The sequence below is a fragment of the Neoarius graeffei genome, chromosome 5, assembly GCF_027579695.1.
Source record: "Neoarius graeffei isolate fNeoGra1 chromosome 5, fNeoGra1.pri, whole genome shotgun sequence".
NCBI lineage: Eukaryota > Metazoa > Chordata > Actinopteri > Siluriformes > Ariidae > Neoarius > Neoarius graeffei.
Genome location: NC_083573.1, coordinates 111,985,756 through 112,011,788, shown reverse-complemented (window position 1 = coordinate 112,011,788; position 26,033 = coordinate 111,985,756). Strand labels below are relative to the sequence as shown.

The 26,033-nt window shown below is 44.9% G+C and overlaps 1 protein-coding gene across 1 annotated transcript in view; it reads left to right on the top strand.

Annotated features, from left to right (window-relative positions):
- The window catches only part of LOC132887248 (putative protein MSS51 homolog, mitochondrial), a 64,689-nt gene extending 38,884 nt beyond the window's left edge, over positions 1 to 25,805 (top strand). The window contains exons 6-7 of the mRNA XM_060922776.1: positions 23,490 to 23,583; positions 23,774 to 25,805. Of these exons, the coding sequence (XP_060778759.1) occupies positions 23,490 to 23,583; positions 23,774 to 23,969 (290 nt within the window). The 3' untranslated portion in view covers positions 23,970 to 25,805. The remainder of the gene's footprint in view (positions 1 to 23,489; positions 23,584 to 23,773) is intronic.
- Positions 25,806 to 26,033: the final 228 nt, after the last annotated feature.

Here is a 26,033-nt window from a genome sequence, read left to right as displayed (position 1 = left end):
TTTAAGAAAGGGGACCGGAGAGTGTGCCCCAATTATAGGGGAATCACACTTCTCAGCCTCCCAGGGAAGGTTTACTCCAGGGTACTGGAGAGGAGAATTCGACCAATAGTCGAACCTCGGATCCAGGAGGAACAATGCGGTTTTCGTCCTGGTCGCGGAACACTGGACCAGCTCTATACCCTTCATAGGGTGCTCGAGGGTTCATGGGAGTTTGCCCAACCAGTCCACATGTGCTTTGTGGATCTGGAGAAGGCATTCGACCGTGTCCCCCGTAGTATTCTGTGGGGGGTGCTTCGGGAGTATGGGGTTCGGGGCTCTTTGCTAAGGGCTGTCCGGTCCCTGTACGAACGGAGCAGGAGTCTGGTTCGCATTGCCGGCAGTAAGTCAGACCTGTTCCCAGTGCATGTTGGACTCCGGCAGGGCTGCCCTTTGTCACCGGTTCTGTTCATAATTTTTATGGACAGAATTTCTAGGCGCAGCCAGGGGCCAGAAGGAATCCTGTTTGGGAACCACAGGATTTCATCTCTGCTTTTTGCGGATGATGTTGTCCTGTTGGCTTCTTCAAACCAGGACCTTCAGCATGCACTGGGGCAGTTTGCAGTCGAGTGTGAAGCGGCTGGGATGAGAATCAGCACCTCCAAGTCCGAGGCCATGGTTCTCGACCGGAAAAGGGTGGCTTGCCCTCTCCAGGTTGGTGGAGAAGTTCTGCCTCAAGTGGAGGAGTTTAAGTATCTCGGGATCTTGTTCACGAGTGAGGGAAGGATGGAGCGTGAGATCGACAGGCGGATCGGTGCAGCCTCCGCAGTGATGCGGTCGCTTTACCGGTCCGTTGTGGTGAAGGAGCTGAGCCAAAAGGCGAAGCTCTCAATTTACCGGTCGATCTACGTTCCGACTCTCACCTATGGTCATGAGCTTTGGGTAATGACCGAAAGGACAAGATCGCGGATACAAGCGGCCGAAATGAGTTTCCTTCGCAGGGTGGCTGGGCGCTCCCTTAGAGATAGGGTGAGAAGCACAGTCACTCGGGAGGAGCTCGGAGTAGAGCCGCTGCTGCTCCACATCGAGAGGAATCAGCTGAGGTGGCTCGGGCATCTTTTTCGGATGCCTCCTGGACGCCTCCCTGGGGAGGTGTTCCAGGCATGTCCCCCCGGGAGGAGGCCCCGGGGAAGACCCAGGACACGCTGGAGGGACTATGTCTCTTGGCTGGCCTGGGAACGCCTCGGTGTTCTTCCCGAGGAGCTGGCCGAGGTGTCTGGGGAAAGGGAAGTTTGGGCTTCCCTGCTTAGACTGCTGCCTCCGCGACCCGGTCCCGGATAAAGCGGAAGAAGACGAGACGAGACGAGCATGCACCACTCATTGTGCTGGTTATGTCTGATTTTGTCGGTAGCCTGTACTGCTCTCGCTGAATCGCTTTATTTATGTAGATCTTTAGGATCTATGCACAGTCTCAGATCTCCATTAGGTTTCTCTACAATAACCAAGGAGTTCACCCATTCAGTGGGTTCCTCAATTTTCCTGATGGCTCCTTCTGCTATCAGTGAGTCTAATTTTTCCCTCAGTCTCTTTTTAAGCACAACTGGCACTGTTCATGCTGGATGTATAGCTGGCTCTGCATTATCCTTAAGCCTTATTTTATGTTTGCCTGGTAGGCGGCCTATGCCTTTGAACACCTCTTTGTACTCTTTCACCCAGTCAATGTGTTTAGTCCTACTTGTAGTAGCATCTATGTTCTCACTTTGCCCATAGGCTGTCACTTTATCTGTGTCTATGACATGGACCCTTTTTATCAGACCTAGCTGATCACATGTTTTCAACCCCAAAATAGCTTGTCTATTTCCCTCACCAAGCACAAACAATGCATTCACTTTCTGACCTTTGGTAGACAGTGTAACTCTACACATTCCCTTTGTAGGTATTGGCTTATCATATGTTCTAAGATTTATCTTTTTGTCTGTTGTGTCAGATTTCAATTCATTTCTCATGAGTACTCACAAGCCACTCCAAACCAACACGGGGGAACCACGCACAAGATAGAGGTGGAACCCAAACCCTCAGCAAGTGTTTTAGAGGGACCATATTTACCTGCACACCCACTGGGAAAGCATGGTAGGAAATGTTTGGACAAAGCCCAGTTAGCCTTTCACCTGCTCCTGGAAATATGGAATGACCACAACTCCAGATCAACCTCAAAACGCAACTGGTAGGAAAAAAAAAAACTTAAAATGTGGAAGATGCAATGAGGTCACGCTTCATCATGACTGTTTGTTAATTATTAAGTAAATGCAGTTTAAATTGGATAATTTTGGGTATGCTAATTTAAACTTATTGTTGAAAATTTATTTTGTTTGAGGGAAAATGTTTTATTTCATTCATTTTGAGACAAATACTTTTTTGTTGTTTACCTTGAAGGTTATCAACCTATTCAATCTTATCCAATTTCATCATTTGATTAAGTCCACTGAAACCAAAACCCTCTTCAAGAAAATAAAGAACCAAGGAATAAGAAGAATTGAGTTGTCCGTTGCATTCTTTAACGGTTGATCAGGCAGTTTTTCAAGTTTGGGCAGAGTTGTGGTCACAAAAAGCACAGAACTTGACATTGTCTCTTACTTTAGGTTTGTTTATCAGTCTATTATAGTCTTTGAATTGGCAGGATGTTTACCTGCGCCCAGCTTCAGTGAAATGTCCGTGCCATTCACGTTCAAGCATGCAATCCATTCATCGCTTGAAACACTCTGCTCTCCCTCGATTGTGTCCATGAAGAACAGCATCTCGTCGTCCTCCTTGCTGTCACTCTCCTTTTCCACAAGCTGCACCCTTTTCTTTGAGAAACAGCACTTAGTGAAGTGGTTCTTTCCGCCACATTTTCAGCATTCCTTCCCGAAGGCTGGGCACTGTCTCAGTGCATGCTTCATTCTGCATCTTTCGCAGTTCCCGCTCTCTTGCTTGGGCCTTGCATCTTTTTTCTTTGCGTTCGTTGTTACTTTTGGTTTCGTTCGCTGCACTGCGTGGACCTCAACGGTCTCACTTTCCTTGCTGAAAGTCTTTCTTTGCGCTCTCTGACGCTTGGTGTATTTTAATTGCCTTTTCTAGCATTAAGTCTGTCTCTTTCAATAAATGCATCCTCACTTTATTGTCTTGGACTCCAATTACAATTTGGTCCCTTATCAATGAGGCACACAATGGTCCGAAGTTGCATGACTGACTTTTCAATCGTAGGTCTGTGACATACTGTTCTATCGATTCTGACTCTTTCTGAAGCCGGTTCCTGAACACATACCTCTTGTATGTTTCATTCTTTCTCAGTGTGCAATACTGTTCAAATTTCTCCATAACTATGTCAAACTTATCTTTCTGTTCTTCTGTGAAGACAAATGTGTTGTACACATCCAGTGCACCATGCCCTACCACTGTTAGCAGTAGTGCTATCTTCCTCTTGTTCCCTTGAAAACCGATAGCAAGTATATAAAGTTCAAAACTTTGTTTAAACACTTTCCAGTTCTCGTTGACATTACCGGTCAACTTTAACTCGTCAGGTTGACAGATGAAATTCATCTTTATAGTAGGTTTGAGATTTTATCCTGGTACCATGTATTGACAAGACACACACACCCCGAGTACTGCTTCTTCTTCTTCTTTAGGTTTTATGGCGGTTGGCAAACTAACGTTAATGGTGCATTACCACCACCAGCTGGACTGGGGTATGAATCTGAAGTCTAGCCCTAACAAGGAAATACAAAATAATATGAGGGAAAAAATAAAAAATATTGTTCTTCTAAATTCTGTGAAACAGTCCTGTGTTCTTCAGGAATCTAAAAACAAAATTTAAACAAACCTCTCCAGTACTCCTTTGTAAAATATCTTGCAAATTAAATTGAATCTTTTCTCTCTCTAACTGTTCTATTAGACTTTGCCTGTTTTCCTGATACCTTGGGCATTGTATAAAAACATGATCTACAGTTTCTGGATAACCACAGTAAACACAGTTACCATCAGCATGTTTCTGTATTCGATGTAGATTACTATTCAAACTGGTATGTCCAAATCTCATCCTTGAAAATACATTCTCCTCTTTCCTGCTCCTGCTCGTAGGCCTAGGTACTCCTACTTTTTTGTGAATGTTATAAAATTGTCTACCAGTCAGCCCATCCTTCCACAACATTTGCCACTTTCCTTTTACTTTGCGTTTCACTATACTTTTCACTTCTGCTTTACTGACGTTTACTGCCATATCTATGCTTGGGTGTTCAGTCGCTTTTTTTGCACACTTGTCAGCCATTTCATTCCCCAAGACTCCTATATGAGCTGGCACCCACACAAAGGTAATGCCAACCCCTGACTTCATTAGATTACTTGCAAGAAGTACAATTTCCAGGACAATATCTTGCCTGGTTTCTGATTGTCCAGTTTTGATGGTGATCAACGCTGAACTGGAGTCTGATGCCACCATTACCTTCCTTGGTCTTTTCTCCTCAACCCACTGTAAAGCCAGCCACACAGCTATCAATTCCCCTGAGTATACTGCCAGGTCATCAGTGATTCTTTTCCCTTCTACATGTTTCAATGTAGGAATGACATATCCCACCCCAACTCTACTATCTGTTTGTTTCGATGCATCTGTGAATATTTTCAGGCAATCCTCATACCTCTCCATTAGATAACTCTGCACCCAGTATTTGTCAAAATCATCTTGGTTCTTATTTTCCAGTATACCCAAGTCAACATCAAGTTCTTCAAAAGTCCATGGCGGAACAGCAGGAAGTGGTATTGCGGGACTTAATTTTAGTTCTGAAAGGCCCATTTTTGTCACTGTATCCTTAATGCTCCAACCAAAGCTCCCTATCTTAGTGCTTCGCCGCTCCTGACATTGCTGCAAAACTGCCTGACTCATATGATTGGCACAATGCCCCCTCAAGTTTGCCCAATATACAACAGCTAGCTGTTCTCTTCTGAGACACAAAGGTGCTTCCCCCATTTCCACCTGGATGGCTGCAACTGGCGTGGTTCTGATAGCTCCACAGCAGATTCTTAATGCCTGATGCTGTATAACATCAAGTTTTTTCAATAATGTTTTGGATGCAGACCCATAAACCATACTCCCATAATCAAAAATAGATCTGATTAAACCAATATATATAGTTCTCAGCGCAGGCCTGCTTGCTCCCCATTCCGTTCCACACAAGCATCTCATCACATTTAGCACTTTTCTGCTTCTATCTACTATTGTTTGGATATGTTGAATCCATGTAAGCTTTTGATCAAACCAAATACCCAAGTATTTGAATGAATTTACTCTTTCCAACTCCCTTCCAGAAATTTTAACAGGAATATCCTTGATACGATTCTTTCTTGAAAAGATCATTGTTTTGGTTTTGTCAATGGAGATTCTGAATCCCCACTGGGTAGCCCAGTCATCTACTAGATGCACTGCTTGTTGGATCTTGCTCGTCACAAAATCCACATTTCTCCCTCTCTTCCATAAGGCACCATCATCTGCAAATAATGCCACTTCAACAAAACCCTCCACATCTTTGAAAATACCATTAATCATTAATGAGAACAATAATGGGCTAATAATGCTCCCTTGTGGAATTCCATTCTCTGTAATATACTGCTTACTCATTACCCCATTTATCCTCACCATTATTCTCCTGTCAGTCAGAAACTCCTTAACCCATGCATACACTCTGCCCCTGAGCCCCATTTGGTGCAGTTTAATCAGTAGGCTGTCCTTCCACATTAAATCATATGCCTTTTCGAGGTCAAAAAAGACAGCCACTACGGATTCCTTATTCACCTGTGCTCTCCTCACAGCATCCTCCAGCATGATTAGAATATCCACAGTGCTCCTAGCCCTTCTAAAACCACTCTGATAGTGTTTGAGTAAGCCTGCAGATTCAACAATGTATGTTAGTCTATCATTAACCATTCTCTCCATAGTCTTCCCCATTTGAGAGGTAAGGGCTATGGGTCTATAATTACTTGGGATCTGTGGGTCCTTGCCAGGTTTCTTGATGGGGACAATTATGGATTCCTTCCATCCTTTTGGAATTCTTCCTTCTTCCCAAACCTTATTATACAGAGAGAGAAGTATTTCCTTCCCTTTGCCAGATAGATTCTCCAGCATAGCATAGCAAATCCTGTCACCTCCAGGAGAAGATTTGCCCAATTTCCTAAGTGCATTATTCAGCTCTGTCATCGTAAATAACATATCCAGCTCCTGCTCAAGTATACCTACACTCTATTAATTTGGAATTTCCTCACTGTTTCAGCTCTTGCTGCCTTTTCTCTTGGGCTAAGATTATCTGAGCTATGTACCATACTCAGTGTCTTAGCTATTACCTCTGCTTTACCACTACTAGTAGTGACAATATTTTGACCATCCATCAGCCCAGGATAGCCATATTCTTTCCCACTCCCTTTCATTTTCCTTATCATGCCCCAAACTTTCTCCACTGGGGTGTCACGGCCCACTGAATCACAAAATTGTCTCCAGTATTCCCTCTTGGCCGTTCTTACAGTCCTCCTCACAGTTGCTTGCGCTTTTTTTATACTCAAGTCCTGAAAATTATGCGTTCTTTTCAGTACCTTAAATGCTTTGTTTCGTCCCTTTATTACTTGCCTGCACTCATTATTCCACCAAGGAACTATCTTTCCTAGTACTCTAGGCTTAGTCCTTGGAATGGTGGACACTGCAGCACTAAGTATTCCAGCAGTAATGTTCCTGCTCAATGTTTCAACATCTGTGCTTATATCTATATCTGCCAGCATATCATCACTAACCTCTCTAAATTTCTCCCACTCAGCTTTCTGCAGGACCCACCCGAGTACTGCTCAGTCAGAACATTTTACTTGAAGACTGCTTCGTAGTACATAGCTTCCCTTTACCAGGTTATGGCCTAAACATCACACTGCCTACTAGTGGTGAAACACACCAATACACACAACTTTTTCTTTTTTTTTGACTGGAAAACTGTCTTCCCTTTCCCCTAACAAATATCACTGGGAAATGTCAAAATTATTATTGACACCTTTAAATAATTAAAAATGAACACAAATTGTCAAAATTATGAAAAATCTGTTTTAGCCCCCCCCCCCCCCCCCCCCCCCCAGTCTCCATGTCACAGACACAGAAGTGGGGTGTGGATAAAACCTTAACTCAGTTGACAAAAAGATGCAAAGGTCAGATAATACATATAAAAATACCATTAACCACAATCACTGTTATGATTAAACATTTTTATGCCAGAAAGAGGACAATGTTTAAGATTTAAAAAAAAGATAAAAGTGCATCATGCTTGAGCTCCAGTGATTTATGAAATTAAATTCTTTTGGTTAATTTTCATGAAGGGTGCCAATAATTCTGAAGCCAAGTTGACCAAGGGAATGTAAATACAATCATTATGGACTCATAAATTCATCTCCACAGCCATGATAAAACATTGAATTACTGTTCATAGTGATTCTGAGCCTGAGGAAGGAATAAAACACGAGTGCTTTGCTGTTGCAGGAAATAATCATGTCTGAAGTGTTTTTATTCCACTCGCACACAGTGACTTTACAACACTTACATTTATTATTTATTAAAGAACAACACGTACTTTTTAACCATTTGGAGTTACATTTCATGTTTCTGTGAAACAAGTTATTTTCTCTTGTCATTTGTAATTGTAGATATACTAGGGTTAGAGTTGGGGTGCTAAACTGGCCTGTCTGCAGTCCAGACCTGTCTCCCATTGAAAACATTTGGTGCATTATGAAGCGCAAAACATGACAAAGGAGACCCTGAAATATTGAGCAGCTGAAACTTTATATCAGGAAAGAATGGGACAACATTCATCTCATCTCATTATCTCTAGCCGCTTTATCCTGTTCTACAGGGTCGCAGGCAAGCTGGAGCCTATCCCAGCTGACTACGGGCGAAAGGCGGGGTACACCCTGGACAAGTTGCCAGGTCATCACAGGGCTGACACATAGACACAGACAACCATTCACACTCACATTCACACCTACGGTCAATTTAGAGTCACCAGTTAACCTAACCTGCATGTCTTTGGACTGTGGGGGAAACCGGAGCACCCGGAGGAAACCCACGCAGACACGGGGAGAACATGCAAACTCCGCACAGAAAGGCCCTCGCCGGCCACAGGGCTCGAACCCGGACCTTCTTGCTGTGAGGCGACAGCGCTAACCACTACACCACCGTGCCGCCCCTGGGACAACATTTCACTTTCAAAACTACAGCAGTTGGTCTCCTCAGTTCCCAAACATTTACAGAGTGTTATTAAAAGTAGAGGTGATGAGCTCGAGCACCCTGCTCTCGTCCACACGCATAGCATGTGCTCTTGGGACAATTGGTTCATTGCAAACACCTGTTGCTGATTGGAGTGCAATCAGCACATGCATATAAGGACACTGGCTGCACATACACTTCATGAAGTATTGTGACTGGTCTGTTTCTAAGTTCACATTTGTTCCCTTACCACATTTAACACCCTGTTTATGATACTGGTTTATGTTTTTCAGTTTCATTTGTTTCAGTTTGTAACTCACTGACCTTGCCTCACATTTAGTAAATAGCACATTATAGTAAATAAACTCTCCCCAGTGATTACATCCATCTTAATGCCACTTCACTGACAGAATACTTCACCAAACAGTGGATGTCATGGGAGGACACTGGCACACCACCACACAGTCCTGCACTGAGGTCAGGATGTTTAAGCTGGGATCCGTGTGCTTTCTCCAGCACATAGGGCTGGACAGTCCGATGCCATACGATGGGGTGGAGCAACTGCCAAATGATTTTCTACTGCAGTGCCGTTTCTTTCATGAAGACCTGGTGGAACCCAAACCTCCAGAGACATGGTGGGTTGGCTGCGTGATTCACTGGCTCACCAGACCAGCATGCTGATGGGCCAAAAACCTTGCGTGGGAGTGCAGCACCCATGCCTCCAGAGCTCCAAGTTATTTGGGGAGGAGCTCAAGTCCTGGTTCCTGGCTTCCAGGAAGGAGGACCCCTATAAAAATTTTTGGGGGGGCTGAGACTCAGGAGGCCAACAGGGCAGCCTCCACTCCAGAGCCAGCTCCAGCACCAGAGGCCAACAGGGCAGCTTCCACTCCAGAGCCAGCTCCAGTGCTACTGGTTGATGGGGTGGCCTCCGCTCCACTGCTCGTCATACTACTGCCAGGCTTTGGTGGGTAAGAGGTCGTCACACTGCCACTGGGTTTCAGTGGGGATGATGTTATTGCACCATCAGCGGGGATAAGGTCATCACACCACCACCGGGCTTCAGCAGTGACAAGGTCATCACACTGCCACTGGGCTTTCAGTGGGGACAATGTCATTGCACCACCACCAGGCATCAGCAGGGATAAGGTCATCACACCACCATCAAGCTTCAGGGAGGACATCACTCCAGTTCCCATGTCTCAGTCCATGCCCATGCTAACTCCAGTACCCAGGCGAAGATCAAAGCCCATGTCCCAGTCCATGCCTGTGCTAACTCTGGTGCCCATGCCACATTCCAAGCCCATGTCCAAGTCCATGCCTATGTTAACATTAGTACCCAAGCCAAGGTTTAAGTCTATGTCCATGTCAAGGTCAAAGTCCATGCTGATGCTTGAGTCCATGCCCATGTTTGAATTAATGCCAATGTCGGCATCCATGCCTGTGCTCAGCCCAGAGTGATGCCTGAGGCCATGCCCATGTTCGAATTCATGCTGATGTCAAGGTACATGCCCCTGTTTAAGCCCAGAGTCGTGCCTAAGTCCATGCCCATGCTGATGGAGTTCATGCCCATGCTGACACCAGGGTTCATGCCCATGTTCAAGCCCATGTCCATACCTGAAACCAAGTCCATTCCAGAGCCCATGTCCAAGCCTGAAGCTATGTCTTGTCCAGATCCCATGCCAAGTCCAGCCCGGAGCCCATATCCATGCCTAGTCTGGAGCCCAAGCCCGGGTCCTATCCAGAGCCTGAGCCTATGTCTATGCCCTGTCTGAAGTCCATGCCTAGTCCAGAGCCCAAGCCCAGGTCATGTCCAGAACCCAAGCCCTTGTCCATGCCTTGTCTGGAGCCTGAGTCCTGTCCAGAGCCTGAGCCCATATCCTTTCTGGAGTCCAAACCCAAGTCCATGTCTCAACCAGAACCCAAGCCTCAGTCTGTGTCCTTGCCCCTGTTCACGGCCCAACCTGAGCCCACGCCCTCACCTCAGCACAAGTTCCTGTGCATATCTGCCCAGAGCCTGAGCGGAGCTCTGAGAGAGACGTCTTTTCGTGGCAGGCCTGTTTTGCCTAAGACAGCCTAAAGAGAAATTTAGCTCCCAGAGATAACTCTTTGGGTCAGGGGTTCTGTCATGCCTTTGCATGCTCAATCCTGACACATGGAGCATGTAGCATGTACTCTTGGGACAATCGGCTCATTGCAAACACTTGTTGCTGATTGGAGTGCAATCAGTACACACACACAAGGATGCTGGCTGCACATACACTTCACAAAGTATTGTGGTTGTTTCTGTTTCGTAGTTCACATTTGTTCCTTTGCCATGTTTCATCATCGTGGATGTCATGTCATAATTTTGATGACTACTGGTGGATAGTATGAGTGTGGGTGGCAAGGTCAACAACTGATGCACACAGACTTGAGCAGATGTTGCATCTGAAGGGGGCGTCAGCAGTTTCTGGTGCCTTTCTCCTTTGGTGGGCCTGATTTTATCTGGTGTGTTCTATTTTCCTCAAAAGTGGATACCCCCTTTCGGACAGTGACTCTCCACAGTGGATGGTTTTCTGCTTTCAGCTCAAGATCACAGGCAACAATGCTGCATTTCTTGAGATAATATTTCACAGGATCTTTATAGCACTTGTCAAGTTCTGTCCTTCTTAAGAATCCTTAAGAATCTGTGCAGCTTCTCCACTTGAAAGACCCATCTAATCAGAGTTTAACTGGATTTCACTCAATGACCAAACAGCTTTTCCTTTTTCTGCTTTTATTTGCAGGTGCAGAAGTTAAGTTTGACAGTTTAAATGTCATTCATTGTAAGGCATTAGCTGTATTTCATTAGTTTCATTAGCCTCAATAGGTGAAAAATCATTAAACAAGGAAACCATACAAAAGAAAATATACTTGATACAATTGCAAATAAATAAACAGGAAAATATACACATTTGCAATTATTGTGAAACCCCAAAGTGCCCCATTTCCCTTAAACATTAGGTGCAAATAAAGTTACTCACTGTCATATTTTTCAGCTTCACATCATGTAATGAAAGAATTTTAGTACCTTCTAATCTTTAATTTTAACATAAACTACATTTAAACAACATTTTACAATCATTTAATTCAATTTAAACTATACAGTGTTTTTAAATGATGTAGCTTTTAAATTGTGCAATGTTTTAAATTAGACAATGTTTTTAAACCAACCTTTCACCCATGAATTAGCCAAATACCATGGCGTTCAAAGAGTTAAACGTCAAGACATGCATTATTGGCAACCAACCCTGTGGCTAAACCGAACACAAACAATTCAGCTGGCTGCAATGATTCCCGACAGGCAGTCTTTAAAAGTTTTCTATCTTGCCAGCTGCCTCTCCGATGTTTGTAGATGTTCTGGCTTTGCACAGGCTCAACGCATGGCACAGGCTCAACGCATGGCACAAGCAGGTGAGCAAACAATCTTTTCTCCTGACACCATGTCTGTCTTTTCTGGTCTGCTTTTACCAGGATGTTGTGCGTTGCTTTTTTATAGTCTGTGCAACACAGCACGATCGTAAATGGTTCCTTCTGGCTCAACACCCTATCGGTTCTTGACATTTATTAGTTTGTTTATTATTTTTACTCCACTTTATCCATTTAAACAGTTCATGTTCCTTTTCGTTGGAGTTTTTAATTTTCTCTACCTCTCTTATTTCACTTTTTTCTGGTTTGACTTGACAGCGCTTTCTGGGCCTTTCAACTCTGCACTTGCCACAAACTAGTTCACCATAGAATAGCTGTTTAGGGATTCTATGGTCCTCCATATGGACAAGGTGCCTCATCCATTGAAGTCGTCACTTGATGATACTTTCAACAGATGAACAGTTTGTTTTACATAACACCTCAAGATTTGACACTTTCTCATTCCAAGATCTCGTCAAGATATTTCCAAAACAGTGTTGTTGGAAGGCTTTGAGCTGCTTGATGTGGTGGCGGTATGATGCGCTACCCTTTGCAATGTGGTTGCAATTCTCCCAGTCCAATTGGGCATCACTCGACAGAATGCTCCCCAAGTACATGAAGGCATCCATGTTTTTCAGCTGCTTGTCATTGATGTAGACTGCTGCATCAGTGTACTGTATCTTGGGTGGGGACTGATAAAGAACTTCTATTTTCTTGATATTCACACATAGGCCAAACTGCTCTGAGGCTGCAGAGAAGCTGCTCACCAATGCCTGTATTACGTCTTTGTTATGGGTGAATAAAGCACAGTCGTCAGCAAAAGAGCAGCTCTTGAACCAGCTTTGATTGATTGATTGAGGAACTTTATTAATCCCCAAGGGGGAAATTGAACGCCACCTGACCATACATACAACACATAACAGTAAGACAGGACAACCACATCATAAATAAAAGGAGAAATATAAATAGATAAAAATATAAAAAATAAAAAAATAAAAACAGTTCATCATAAAACTCCCAAAGAATCACAGCAATTTTCTAAAACTGCCATTAAAAGCGCAGTTGAATACTTACAAGATTAAAAGTACTTAGCAGTTTTGTTAAGAAGTCTTATCGCTGCAGGAATAAAAGACCTCCTAAACCGTTCAGTGGAGCAATTGGGTAGAAGGAGCCTTTGACTCCTACCACTCCTCACAAATAGGCTGTACAGTGGGTGATCATCTTTCAACATAACACTGTTCACCTTCCTCATCACCCGCTCCTCTAGAATTTGCTCAACTGTACTCAAACATATGCCTGTGATGGACCCTGCTTTCTTAATAAGCTTATTTAATTTGTTCCTGTCCTCCAGTGTCATGTTTCCTCCCCAGCATACAACAGCATAAAATAAAACACTTGCCACAATTCCATGATAAAATGTGTTTAAGATTGGTCTCCCCAAATCAAAAGATCTCAACTTTCTAAGAAAAAATAGTCTGGACTGGGCCTTCTTAAAAATAACATTACTGTTCATCTTCCAATCCAGTTTGTTATCAAGGTGGATGCCAAGGTATTTATATGATGTCACAACATCTACTGGGCGATCATTAATAAGTATTGTGACTGGCACATTTCTTTTTTTTCCTGAAATCAATGATTAGCTCCTTGCACTTGTCAACGTTTAAAATAAGATGGGCAGCTTCACACCAGCTAACAAAGCTATCCACCTCTGCCTGGTATATTGCATAATTGTCTTTATTAATATATCCCACCAAGGCAGAGTCATCTGAAAATTTCTGAAGATGACAAGAGGAGCTACTGTGTCTGCAGTCAGAGGTGTATAAAGTAAATAAAAAAGGAGATAAAACCATTCCTTGTGGTGCCCCTATGTTTGTCTTAATAGTCTCAGAAGTGCTATTTTGTATTCTTACATATTGCGGTCTACCTGTGAGGTAGTCAGTGATCCAACCTACAGTGGATTTGTGAAGATTAAAACCATAAAGCTTTTTGGCTAAAATGTGAGGTTGTAGGGTATTAAAAGCACTAGAAAAATCAAAAAACATTATTCTCACAGAAGCAGCAGAGGTCTCCAAATGGCTGTACACCCTGTGCAACAAATAAATAAGAGCATCATCCGTACCAACACCCTCCCGGTAAGCAAATTGCAGCGGGTCCTGAAAGGCACTGACCTGTGCCCTCAGGTGCCCCAGTATTGTCCTCTCAAAGTACTTCATGACATGGGAGGTCAAGGCAATGGGTCTCAAGTCTTTAAGAGCCTTGGCATTGGGTTTCTTAGGCACTGGTACAATACAGGATGTTTTCCATATAGCAGGGACTTTTGAGACCGACAAGGACAAGGTAAACAAATAATGTAAAACATCACACAACTGATCAGCACATACTTTAAGGACACGTGGCATGATCCCATCTGGACCAGGGGCCTTATTTACATTGAGCTTTCTTAGCTGAGAGCGTACCTCCTCAACAGTAATGGTTACTGGAGGATAGAGAGATGGATGCCCCTCTTCCTCCTGTAAAGGTGTAATGTAATGCGCTGGTATGTGATGATCAGTTGAGTTCACAGTGCAATCAAATCTTGCATAAAAAAGGTTAGCCTCATCAGGTGTGAATGTTTCCCCATTCAGGTTGCTAGTGACAGGACCAAACCCTGTTATTGATTTAAGTCCATTCCATAAACCTTTGGTGTCACACTCCTGTAGTTTATTCTCAACTCTGTCCTTGTATTTATTCTTTCCTTGCCTAATGGAAACCTTTACATTCTTTTGTGCCACTCTGATCCTGTCCTTGTTCTTACTCATGAAGGCAGCTTTCTTTTCATTAATTGCATCCTTAATGTCCTTAGTAATCCATGGCTTATTGTTAGAATAAAGTTTTATAGTTTTACATGGGATAAGCAAATCCGTACAGAATTTAATATAATCAGTAACACAGTCAGTCACACAATCCACCTCTTTAGAGTCTTCATCATAGAAAACAGACCAATCAGTACACTCCAGACAGTCTTGCAAATCCTGACACGCCCCCTTTGACCATACATGCACTGTTTTTGTAGAAACAGGCTGTCTACGAGCCAAAGTGGTGTACTTGGAGGAAAGGAGCACTAGATTATGGTCCGACGTCCCAAGTGGAGGGAGGTCAGTAGATTTGTAGCTGTCTTTAATATTTGCATAAAAAAGGTCAATAGTTTTTTCGCCCCTCGTTGGGCAGTTGACAAACTGCCTAAATGAGGGCAGCGACGCGGAGAGGGTACAGTGATTAAAATCACCATTAATCACAACGAGAGCATCCGTTGTGTGACTCTGAAGTTCATGAACAACTCTTGATATCGAGTCAGTTGCCAATTTAGCATTGGCAGATGGAGGGATGTATGTTACGATTACAATGACATTCGTAAACTCCCGTGGAAGGAAATAGGGTCTGCAACTCACCGCCAGTAGTTCAATGTTTGGGTCACACACTCTGTGCTTTTCCGTAATGTGTCCAGGATGACACCACTGATTGTTAACGTACAGGCAGACACCACCGCCCGATTTCTTGCCTGCCTTCTCAGGATCCCTATCATGTCGGATCATTGTAAATCCATCCATTTCCATATAAGCCGTAGTAATGCAATCCGTAAGCCAAGTTTCTGTAAAGCACAGAAGGCTGCACTGTCGGTATAGTCTGTCATACCTCACCAGCGACGCTAATTCATCAACTTTGTTGACTATGGAGCGCACGTTTCCCATAATCACAGACGGGAGAACAGGCTTGTGCTTCATGTGTCTGTTTCGAACCTTTACACCACTGCGTCGGCCTCTTTTCCTCCGTTTCATCTCCGGGGGTAAATCCCATTTTGGACAGTCATCGTTGATCATTGTATCCCGAATGCTGCACAACTCTCCCACAGTGTAGGAGACAACCGCGGCCGTATCAGCCACTCCGAGACATTGTATTCCAAAACGGATACATCCACTCCACAAAATAAACCACAGTAGCACACATATGTTCACCTTAAGTCCAAACATGTTGCTTGTGATTTTTGACGTTTAAACAATGAACTGTGTTTGAGAAACAAGACTGACAAACAAACGATCACTCTACAGGTAGCAAGTCGCCGACAGGGCAGGCGCCATATGATCACGTCACATAGACGTCAGCTTGTGGTTTATTTTGGTTTTAGTGCACAGTCTCGATGTTGATGTTGCCATGGGTTCTAAACCTGATATAAATGCCTTAATCTCTGCAGTTTGATGATGCTTCATCAAGCATAGCTCTGAAAAAAATGAATAATATTGGGGCAATTATCCAGCCTTGTTTAACCCCTGTTATTGTGAAAGGGTCGGAGAACTGACCATCAGCACGTGCATACTGTCGTGAAGCTTCATGAGTATTCTGGTGAATTTATCTAGGACACCCTTTTTCCCCAAGTTCTTCCATAGGCTGTCACATGGAACAGAGTCAAAGGCCTTGGTTAGCTCAATGAAGACTACAAAGAGGCCATTGTTCTGCTCCACACACTTTTCTTGCAGCTGTCTAGCAGCAAAGATCATGCCCATTGTTCCTTGCTCACTTCTGAAATCGCATTGTGACTCGGAGATGACATCATTAAGGATGACGTGTACAAGTCTGTATTGCAAGATCTTGGTAAGAATTTTTGAGGCAATAGCTAAAAGTGATATACCGCCATGGTTGTCACAATCACAGGAGTCTCCTTTGTGCTTGTAGATGGTAACAATGACCGCATCCTTGAACTGGTCAGGGATATCCTTGTTCTGCCACATAGACAGTAGTAGGTCATGGAGCTTGTCTGTCAAGGTTTGAACACCATGCTTTAAAACTTCAGCTGGCAGACCATCTTCACCAGAAACCTTCCCTGTCTATAGAGAGCAGATGGCATAGCAGACTTCTTTCTTCCTGGAGGGGTCATCAAGATGTTCTACAACTTCTCTTTGCTCCATGGTATCAACACTATCTTGTTGAACCTGGGATGGCCTATAGATTACTGAAATCTTCTACCCATTGCTTCAGGATGTCAGACTTCTCTGTTAGGAGCTCACCCTCAGTTGAAAGAAGGGGGCTTGCACCATGCACAACAGGGCTATAGAGTTCTTTTTAATGAGTGGTAGAAGTTTTTCATACCGCGGATATCAGCATAGCACTGGATTTGCATAGATTTCTTAAGTAGATATTCATTTTTCAGCTGTCTGGTCCTTGGCTGTAGAGAGTTTCAAGCCACTGTGAATAATTTTTTTTTCCTTTTTCCACTCTGGTGTTTCCTGTGATGTAGCTTAGGTGAGCAGCATTTTTCTTCTCAATTAGGAGGTGGGTGTGAATGTGAGTGTGAATGGTTGTCTGTGTCAGCCCTGTGATGACCTGGCGGCTTGTCCAGGGTGTACCCCGCCTTTCGCCCGTAGTCAGCTGGGATAGGCTCCAGCTTGCCTGCGACCCTGTAGAACAGGATAAAGCGGCTAGAGATAATGAGATGAATTAGGAGGTGCATTTCTTCAAAATTTTCAGAGAACCAGTCTGGTTGTTTCTTTTTGGCCATCCCAAGCACATCTACAGATGTTTTGTAACCAAGGTTCATAGGTAGGTCCACTTGGCAGTTGACGAGTCAAATTCTGCCATGTCATCTTTTTCCAGTGTCTCCTCAAGACATTGTTTAAAACAGGACCTGGTTGCTTGATCTTTGAGTCGGGTAACATTGAGTTTCTTCACAGGCTGTTTGTTGTGTTTCATCATTGGTGTTTTAATGATAGGCTTGAGTGAGGATCTCACTATTTTGTGATCTGTATTGCATTCAGTGCCTTTCATAACCCTTGTGATAATTACATCACATACATCCCTAGTTTTTATAATGATATAGTGAATGAGATCTCAGTCTCCTTGTAGATTGAAGGTAGCTGGAGTCGGGTATTAGTGATGGTGAGCTGGTGCTCATGGCATAGAGATAAGAGGAGCAACCCATTTGAGTTGCATTTCCCAGTGCCATGTGGGCCAGTGTTTTTTGGCCACGCTAAATAGTCCCTGCCAACACGGGCATTGAAATCTCCTAGAATTAATAACTTATACTCAAAAGGTGTCTTATTGATCAAGTTACCAATAATGGCATAAAATTGTTCCTTAACTGGCTCCTCATTTGTCATTGTTGGGGCACAGGCACCGATGATAGTAATGTGGTGGTTTTGCCCCAGAGATATCCTGAGAGTGATGGGGCATTCATTTATAGCTTGAGGAAGCGATGGCCGTTGATTTCAGCAAGATAAGCTTCTATCAGAAGCTGGTAAACCACTCCAGAAGAAGTTGTAACCTGATGCTTCTTTATAAAGTTGCCTGCAATCCACAAGGCAAGTTTTATTCAACACTGCTATACGACTGAGTATAGGAGTTGAGTACCTTTTTCAACTTGAGCCCAATATGTGCTGATTTACATTCATTATTGAGCGCACATGTGTTCCAGGTAGCAACCTTAAGATGTTTCACACTTTTTTTTTTTTTTTTTACTCGACTGCGTTTATGGAATAACCCATCAGTCGCAGTTAGCTTACTGGATGAAGAGGAGCAACCAATGTTTGGGGAACCTTTGCTAACCCCTTCCCTGTATGGGGAGAGCAGTGGCCTCTCTAAATAGAGCTGCTCTGACATCGAGAATGCTGCTGAACATTTCTCCAGTTGGTGTAACAGAATGACCTTCAGTTCCAGTCTACCAACATGCAGGTTCTTGACTACAACTGCCAGTACTACCTGTTGCTTCACCAATCTCCCATCACTGCTGGACTCTCCAACCACCAGTTCCTGCACACAGATTTGTTTAAGGTGATGTCGTTGTTGTACCCTCTCTTCCTCATCATCTGAATCTGGTGGTAAGCATCACAAGACAACCAGAGGTGACTCAGACGCAGTGGGGTAAGTTGCATGTTGGAAAGCAACAGTACTTCCTAGCATTCCACAATGATGTTTAGAAGGCAGGGTTTTCACCAAAACCCCATTTGTTCACCCTGCTACAAGGCCAGGCTATCCAGGGTGCACCTGTCAGAATTCCTGATAGAGGAGGAGTTAGCTTTGAGGTGTGAGAGGCAGTCAGACTCGATGGGGCTTACATGATGCCCAACAAGACTTGTGAGATGGTATCTGCTCAGCGAGATAGTATCCACAAGTTACACATCACACCCCACTTACACCACATTGCCATGTTTGGCACTCTGTTTATGATTCTGGTTTGTTTGTTTCATTTGTTTCAGTTTGTAACTCTCTAACCTTGCCTCTTATTGAGTAAATGGCACACCCCTGTGTGGCAGCAGGGGCGTGGTCAAGTGTCGGTCTGTGAACGGAGGGCGGAGTCAGGGAAGGTAAGTGGCAGAATCACTGCACCTGATGTTGGTTAATCTGTTTGTGTGTCTTCCCCAGCGACCGCGCCCTATATGAAGAGAGAGCAGAGGAAGGAAACTCTCTCCCCAACCAGATGACTGGGGTGTGTGTGTGCGCGTGCATGACTAGAGAGTAGAACGTCTGAAAAGACTAAAAATAGAGTTTGTGGGACTTAATTCTGGCCTGCCGTCTTTCTGTGCTCCACCCACGTGAACTGTTACAGTGGTGCCGAAACCCGGGAGTCGAGCACAGGAAAAAAAACAGCCCCATGGAGTCCTCCCCCTTCGCAGACCTGGTCCACGCCCTCGGCATGGCCCAGCAGAGCCAGCACCAGGCGCTAGTCACCCTTCAAAAGGAGCAGGAGCACCGGTTCGAGTCCCTGGTGCTGGCGCAGCAGGAAGACCGACAGGCGTTCCGGCACCTCCTCGCGTCGGCGGGGTCCACCACCTCCACCACCGCAGGCCCTTCTCCTCTCACCCTCACTAAGATGGACCCGCCTGATGACCCTGAGGCCTTCCTCACAGTCTTTAAGTAGGCAGCAGAAGCCCCGGGCTGGCCGGTGGAACAGCGCGTGGCGCGCCTCTTCCGCCTGCTAACGGGTGAGGTGTAGCTGGCCACGCGACAGCTCCCTGCCGACCGCCTGCTGGTCCACGTGGACCTTCGCCGGGCTGTCCTCCAGCAGGTGGGGCTCACCCCTGAACAACAGGGACAGCACTTCCTCGCTCTGCGTCTGGAGGAAGTCGGCCGGCCATTCGCGTTTGGCCAGCAGCTCCGGGATGCTTGCTGGCGGAGGTTGAGGGCCAACAACCGCGACGCCGAGGGGATCATCGATTAGGTGGTACTGGAGCAGTTCATTGCCCGCCTACCAGAGGGAACCGCGGAGTGGGTCCAGTGCCACCGCCTGGCGTCGCTGGATTAGGCTATCAAGTTGGCGGAGGACCATTTGGCGGCTGTTCTGATGGCAGGACAGCGGACATCCTCTTCTTCCCTATTTTCTCTCTCTCCCTCCCCCTCTCCTCCTGTGTCTCGTCCTCACCCCGTTCCCCCACCGTGGAGGCGGGGGCCGGCCCCACCCCAGCCAGCCCATCACATCCGCGGTGCCCTACAATTTTTCCCTTCTGTGTCTGTCTCTTCCCCCCCCCCCCCCCAGGTGAGTGAGCCCCAGAGCGCCGGTGCAGAGAGGAAGCCCGGGCCGGTTTGCTGATGCTGCGGGGAGCCGGGCCACCTCCAACAGCAGTGCTCAGCAATGTGCAGTGCAGGGCACAGTGGTTTGGATCCTCGATGCGCCAGGAGCTGCCCTCAATCAGGCCAGAGCATATCGCATACTGGTGAGTATCCAAGGGGAGACATATCAGGCTTTGGTGGACTCTGGCTGTAATCAGACCTCAATTCACCAAAGCCTGGTGCAAGACGAGGCATTGGGGGAAACACAGGGGGTGAAGGTGTTGTGTGCACAGGGATGTTCACAGCTACCCTTTAGTGTCGGTCCACATTCCTTTTCGAGGGGAAAAATTTAGAGTAAAGGCGGCGGTTAATCCTCGCCTCACCCACTCGATAATTTTGGGGACTGATTGGCCGGGATTCAGGGAGTTAATGAGCCATCTAGTGAAGAGTGGGTCCTGCCGTAGTTCAGCAGGGGGAGGTCCCGGTGTCGCTTTGGTGGGAGCAGCTGTCACAGAGCCGTCTACGTCATCTCCGCGTCAGAGTGAGGAGCAGCAGGCTCCTCCCTCTCTCGGGGAATCCTTTGGGGATTTCCCGTTAGAGCAATCGCGAGATGAGTCTCTGCGGCATGCGTTTGACCAAGTGAGAGTAATCGATGGTCAAACGCTCCAGCCAAACGCCACCCCGTCCTTCCCCTATTTTTCTGTTATGAAGGATAGGTTATACCGAGTGACGCAGGACACTCAGACTAAAGAGCAGTATTGCGGAAGCGCTCTTCCACGTCATCTCCCGAGTTGGAATCCCGAAAGAGATTCTGACTGACCAAGGCACCTCGTTTGTCACGTACACTGAACAAACTGTATGGGTTATTACGTATTAAACTGATCCACGTGTTTCTGATCCGTGTTTATCACCCACAAACGGACGGTTTAGTTGAACAGTTCAATCGCAACCTCAAAAATATAATTTAAAAATTATATTAACCCTAACCCTAGGTCACACGGCGAGTCGGGGCCGTCAACTACGAGGTGAGGCGAACGGACAGGGGTGGGGCGCTATAGGTTTACCACCTCAATCTGCTCAAACTCTGGAACGAGGAGGTCCCCATGGCGTTGGTGTCAGTGGTTCCGGAGAAGGCGGAGCTGGGGCCAGAGGTTCAAAAGGGAAATTGGCATTGCATCCGGTCCCCTGTGGAGACCACCTCTCCCCGACCCAGCTCGCGGAGGTCGCCCAGTTGCAGACTGAGTTTTCGGACGTGTTCTCACCCCTGCCCGGCTGCACCGACCTCACAGAGCACCACATTGAGATGTCCCCAGGGGTGGTAGTGTGCAGCCACCCTTACTGGTTACCCGAACACAAGAAAAAAGTGGTTCGGGAAGAACTCGAGGCCATGCTCGAAATGGGCATTGTCGAGGAGTCCCACAGTGACTGGAGCAGCCCGGTGGTCTTGGTACTCAAGACCGATGGGTCGGTCCGGTTCTGTGTAGACTATAGAAAAGTCAGCGCGGTGTCTAAATTCGACGCGTACCCAATGCCTCGTATTGATGAGTTGCTCGATCGACTAGGCACGGCTTGCTTTTACTCGACACTGGATTTGACAAAGGGTTATTGGTAGATCCCCTTGACTCCATTATCCCGAGGAAAAAAACGTTCTTTTCCACACCGTTCGGCTTACACCAGTTTGTCACACTTCCTTTTGGGCTGTTTGGGGCACCCGCTACGTTCCAGCGACTGATTGATAGGTTCCTCCGCCCCCACACCACCTATGCAGCTGCGTACCTAGACGACATCATTATTGATAGTAATGACTGGCCGCAGCACCTACAACACCTGAGGGCCGTCCTTAGGTTGCTGAGGTGGGTGGGTCTCACAGCCAACCCGAAGAAGTGTGCGATTTGGCGGGTGGAAGTATGGTATCTGGGCTTCCACTTGGGCAACGGGCAGGTGCGTCCCCAAATTAACAAGACAGCAGCAATTGAGGCCTGCCCGAGGCCCAAGACCAAAAAGGGGGTGAGACAGTTCCTGGGGCTGGCTGGCTACTATCGTAGGTTTATACCTAATTATTCGGACGTCACCAGCCCGCTGACTGATCTGACTAAAAAGGGGGCACCAGATCTGGTCCAGTGGACGGAGCAATGCCAGCGGGCTTTCTCTGAGGTGAAGGCTGCACTGTGCGGGGGGCCACTGTTGCACTCCCCTGACTTTTCTCTCCCCTTTACGTGGCAGACAGATGCATCGGACAGAGGGCTGGGGGCTGTTCTGTCCCAGGAGGTGGAGGGGGAGGACTGCCCCGTCCTGTACATAAGCAGGAAGCTGTCGGTGAGTGAGGGGCGCTACAGCACCATCGAAAAGGAGTGCCTGGCGATCAAGTGGGCGGTCCTCACCCTTTGCTACTACGTCCTGGGGTGCTCTTTCACCCTCTGTTTGGACCACACGCCCCTCCAGTGGCTCCACCGCATAAAGGATGCCAATGCATGGATCACCTGTTGGTATCTGGCACTCCAGCCCTTTAATTTCAAGGTGGTCCACAGGCTGGGGGCGCAGATGGTCGTGGAGGACTTCCTCTCCCGTCAAGGGGGGGGTCAGCTGCAGGCCGGACGGCTGCCCAGTCTGAGTCGGGCGGTGGGGGTATGTGGCAGCAGGGGCGTGGTCAAGCGTCGGTCTGTGACCGGAGGGCGAAGTCAGGGAAGGTAAGTGGCAGAATCACTGCACCTGATGTTGGTTAATCTTTTTGTGTCTCTTCCCCAGTGACCGCGCCCTATATGAAGAGAGAGCGAGCAGAGGAAGGAACCTCTCTCCCAAACCAGATGACTGGTGTGTGTGTGTGTGTGTGTGTGTGTGCACGCATGCACGCATGACTAGAGAGTAGAACGTCTGAAAAGACTAAAAATAAAGAGTTTGTGGAACTTAGTTCTGGCCTGCCATCTTTCTGTGCTCCACCCACACGAACTCTTACACCCTGTAAATAAATTCTTCCCGATAATTGCATATGTCTCAATGCCCCTTCACTGACGTACACTGGTAAACACGCCCCGTCCCAACTTTTTTTGAAACGTGTTGCTTGGATCAAATTCTAAATGAGCAAATATTTTTTAAAAATACAATAAAATTTCTCAGTTTCAACATTTGATAAGTTGTTTTTGTTCTATTTTGAACGAAATAGGGGGGTTTCCATGATTTACAAATCATCACATTCTGTTTTATTTATAGTTTACATAGCATCCAAACTTTTTGGAATTGGGGTTGTAGAAAATGAATCAACACCTGACCAACAACAATCCAGAATTCACAATAATGAACTGGACTTTGTGTTCTGCAGGGTTTCATGCATCTCAGGGTTTGGGAGAAGGCTGGCTACCCACACTGCTGCTGCTCCGAGATTACAACATTCCCTCAATGTTCACCATGTACAAGTGAGTCTCTCTCTCTCTCACACACACACACACACTATATATATATATATATATATATATATATATATATATATATATATATATATATATATATATATATAAAATTTCACATTCAGAACTAAACAAAAAGTATCACATTAGAGATACAACATATTTTCACTTCTTCCTCATGCTTCATTCTCTCTCTCAGTGATGGAGAGTTGCAGTACTCTCTGCAGATCTTGGTAGAGTTGGAGATGGACATTAAAGGCACTGGACCAAACCCTTTCAGTTCCCAGAAGCCTGAGCAGGTGCAGTCGAGTCCCAACAAAGAGCCGAGCTACTGCAATGCCTTCTACCTGAACTTCCAGAGCCTGCTGGAGGACAAGCCAAATGAAGAGGACTAGAACTTTCACAAACCCCTTTAACTTTGTATCTTAACTGGAGCACAGATTAATCTTTGATATCCAAACAAAAACTTCTCAAGAACCATCTCCAAAATGAAATTCTGAGAAACCTTTAATCGCCACATAATTTTTTTTTTTTGGAAACTTTAATCTCCACAAAAAAATTCTGAGGCTGTTGAAATATTCATAAACAAGAAAAAAAAACCTTCTTTGTCCTGGAAACCTGGAAAACCTTCTTTGTCCACTGACAAGGTTGTGAAAGTATTTAATCTTCACAAGCATGCTCAGGAAAATCTTTGATCTCCATGGCCATTTTCGAACCTTTCAGCACTAAGGACATACCCCAAGGGACCATCTTCAAAATATAGCTCTGCAGAACCTTTAATTTTCACAAATCTTTTCCAAGGAACATGTAATCTCTATATAGATAAGTAGAATCTATGGAAAGCTTATCTCCTCTGGAACCTCTAATCTCCTGAAGAATTGTAAACATTCACAAAAGTTTTATGGAATATTTCATTTCCAGAAATATTCTGTCAGGAACCTTTAGTTTCACCCCCCCAAAAAAAAAAAAAACAACTGTCTTTTACAAACAAAATCTGAGGCTGTTTCAGTGTCAGAAACAAGATCTGGAGAACCTTGTTTCAACCTGAACAAGGCCCAGAGAACCATTATTTTTTACAAACAAGTTTCTCTGAACCTTCATTCTCCAGAAACACATCAAGAAGGATATCAGCAAATAAGTTTCCATGAAGATTAACTCTCCAGGAAGAAGTTCTGAAAAGCTTCACTTTCTGCAAATGCGATATCAAGAAGGAACGTACAAACTCCACACATGAATTAGGTCACACTTTTTAAGGAGGTTTAATGTCAGGAACTGAGATTTACTGAACTTTTAATCTTCAAAGACACACTGAGGAACCTGCTGAGCTTGAAGGAAACTGCAGATCCAGCGTTTCATCTGAATGTTTCTCTGAAGTGATGTTGAACATGTAGACATTGATGGAATACACAGTGATGGAGTTGATTATGGAATTTCTTCTAGATAAACGATCATTGGAAAATTAACTGTTTAAAATAATCTGTTTTCTCTTTGCTGAAATCTGCACTTTCATTTTGAAAGCGTGCATTCAGGTGTTGGGGATCTTCAAGTGCATGAGTCTGCTCCTTCAGCTTCAGTATGAATCTGCGCTGCCCTCTAGTGGACACACCGAGTAGCTGCACATTAATATTATAAATCCTGTTTCTATGTTAAAGAAACTTGGCTGATGTCCATCTGTCAGTCTCATTCTTCTCTCAACTTTTTTTTTTCATCCTTCCATCACTCTTTCAGGTTCACTATATAGATTAAAGCCTTTTACATAACAACAGCACTGTTTGATTTTGGATTGTGATTGGTCAGAAGGTGTTTATTAGTGTTCTGTAACAGCAGATCTGACAGTATTGCAACTGCAAATAAATGGATTAGAAATGCGTGTAATTGTAGATCTGGTGAAGATTTGTCAGGAGAACTGTATTTATATTAATGTAAATATTAATGGAAAGAGTCTCCAGTGTCAGTACTCTGTAACAGTCAGAGGAAACGTTGTAATGGAGATTTCAAGAACAGGAACTAACTTTATTTTAGTGACATTAACTGTAACTATAAAAATAAAAGCAGGCAATGTGTCATTTTATATTTAGATTTTTTTTTCATTGTAATCATTGACAAACTGCTGTGGAATAAGAGGAATTAAACAGAGAATAATTAATCTTAGGGAGGTAACAGTAAGTCTGCTTCTTCACTGTTGATTGTTTTCTCTTCACACCACCCCCAGTGATTTATTCCTTGCATGTACATGACAACCTCTTTTGTGTTTTATTTGAAGGATGTGGTTTGTTGGTTTCAATTCAGTGTTAAAGTTGATGACCGTCTCATGTGCCTTCTTTTTATTTGGTTATAAATATACTGCAAAAAATGATATCTTGTTAAGAGAAAATATCTTTAATATGGGTGAATTTATCTAATGTTTCTTATTAGAAGATTATAAGAACTCAAATATAAGATTACTTACCTTACTTTTT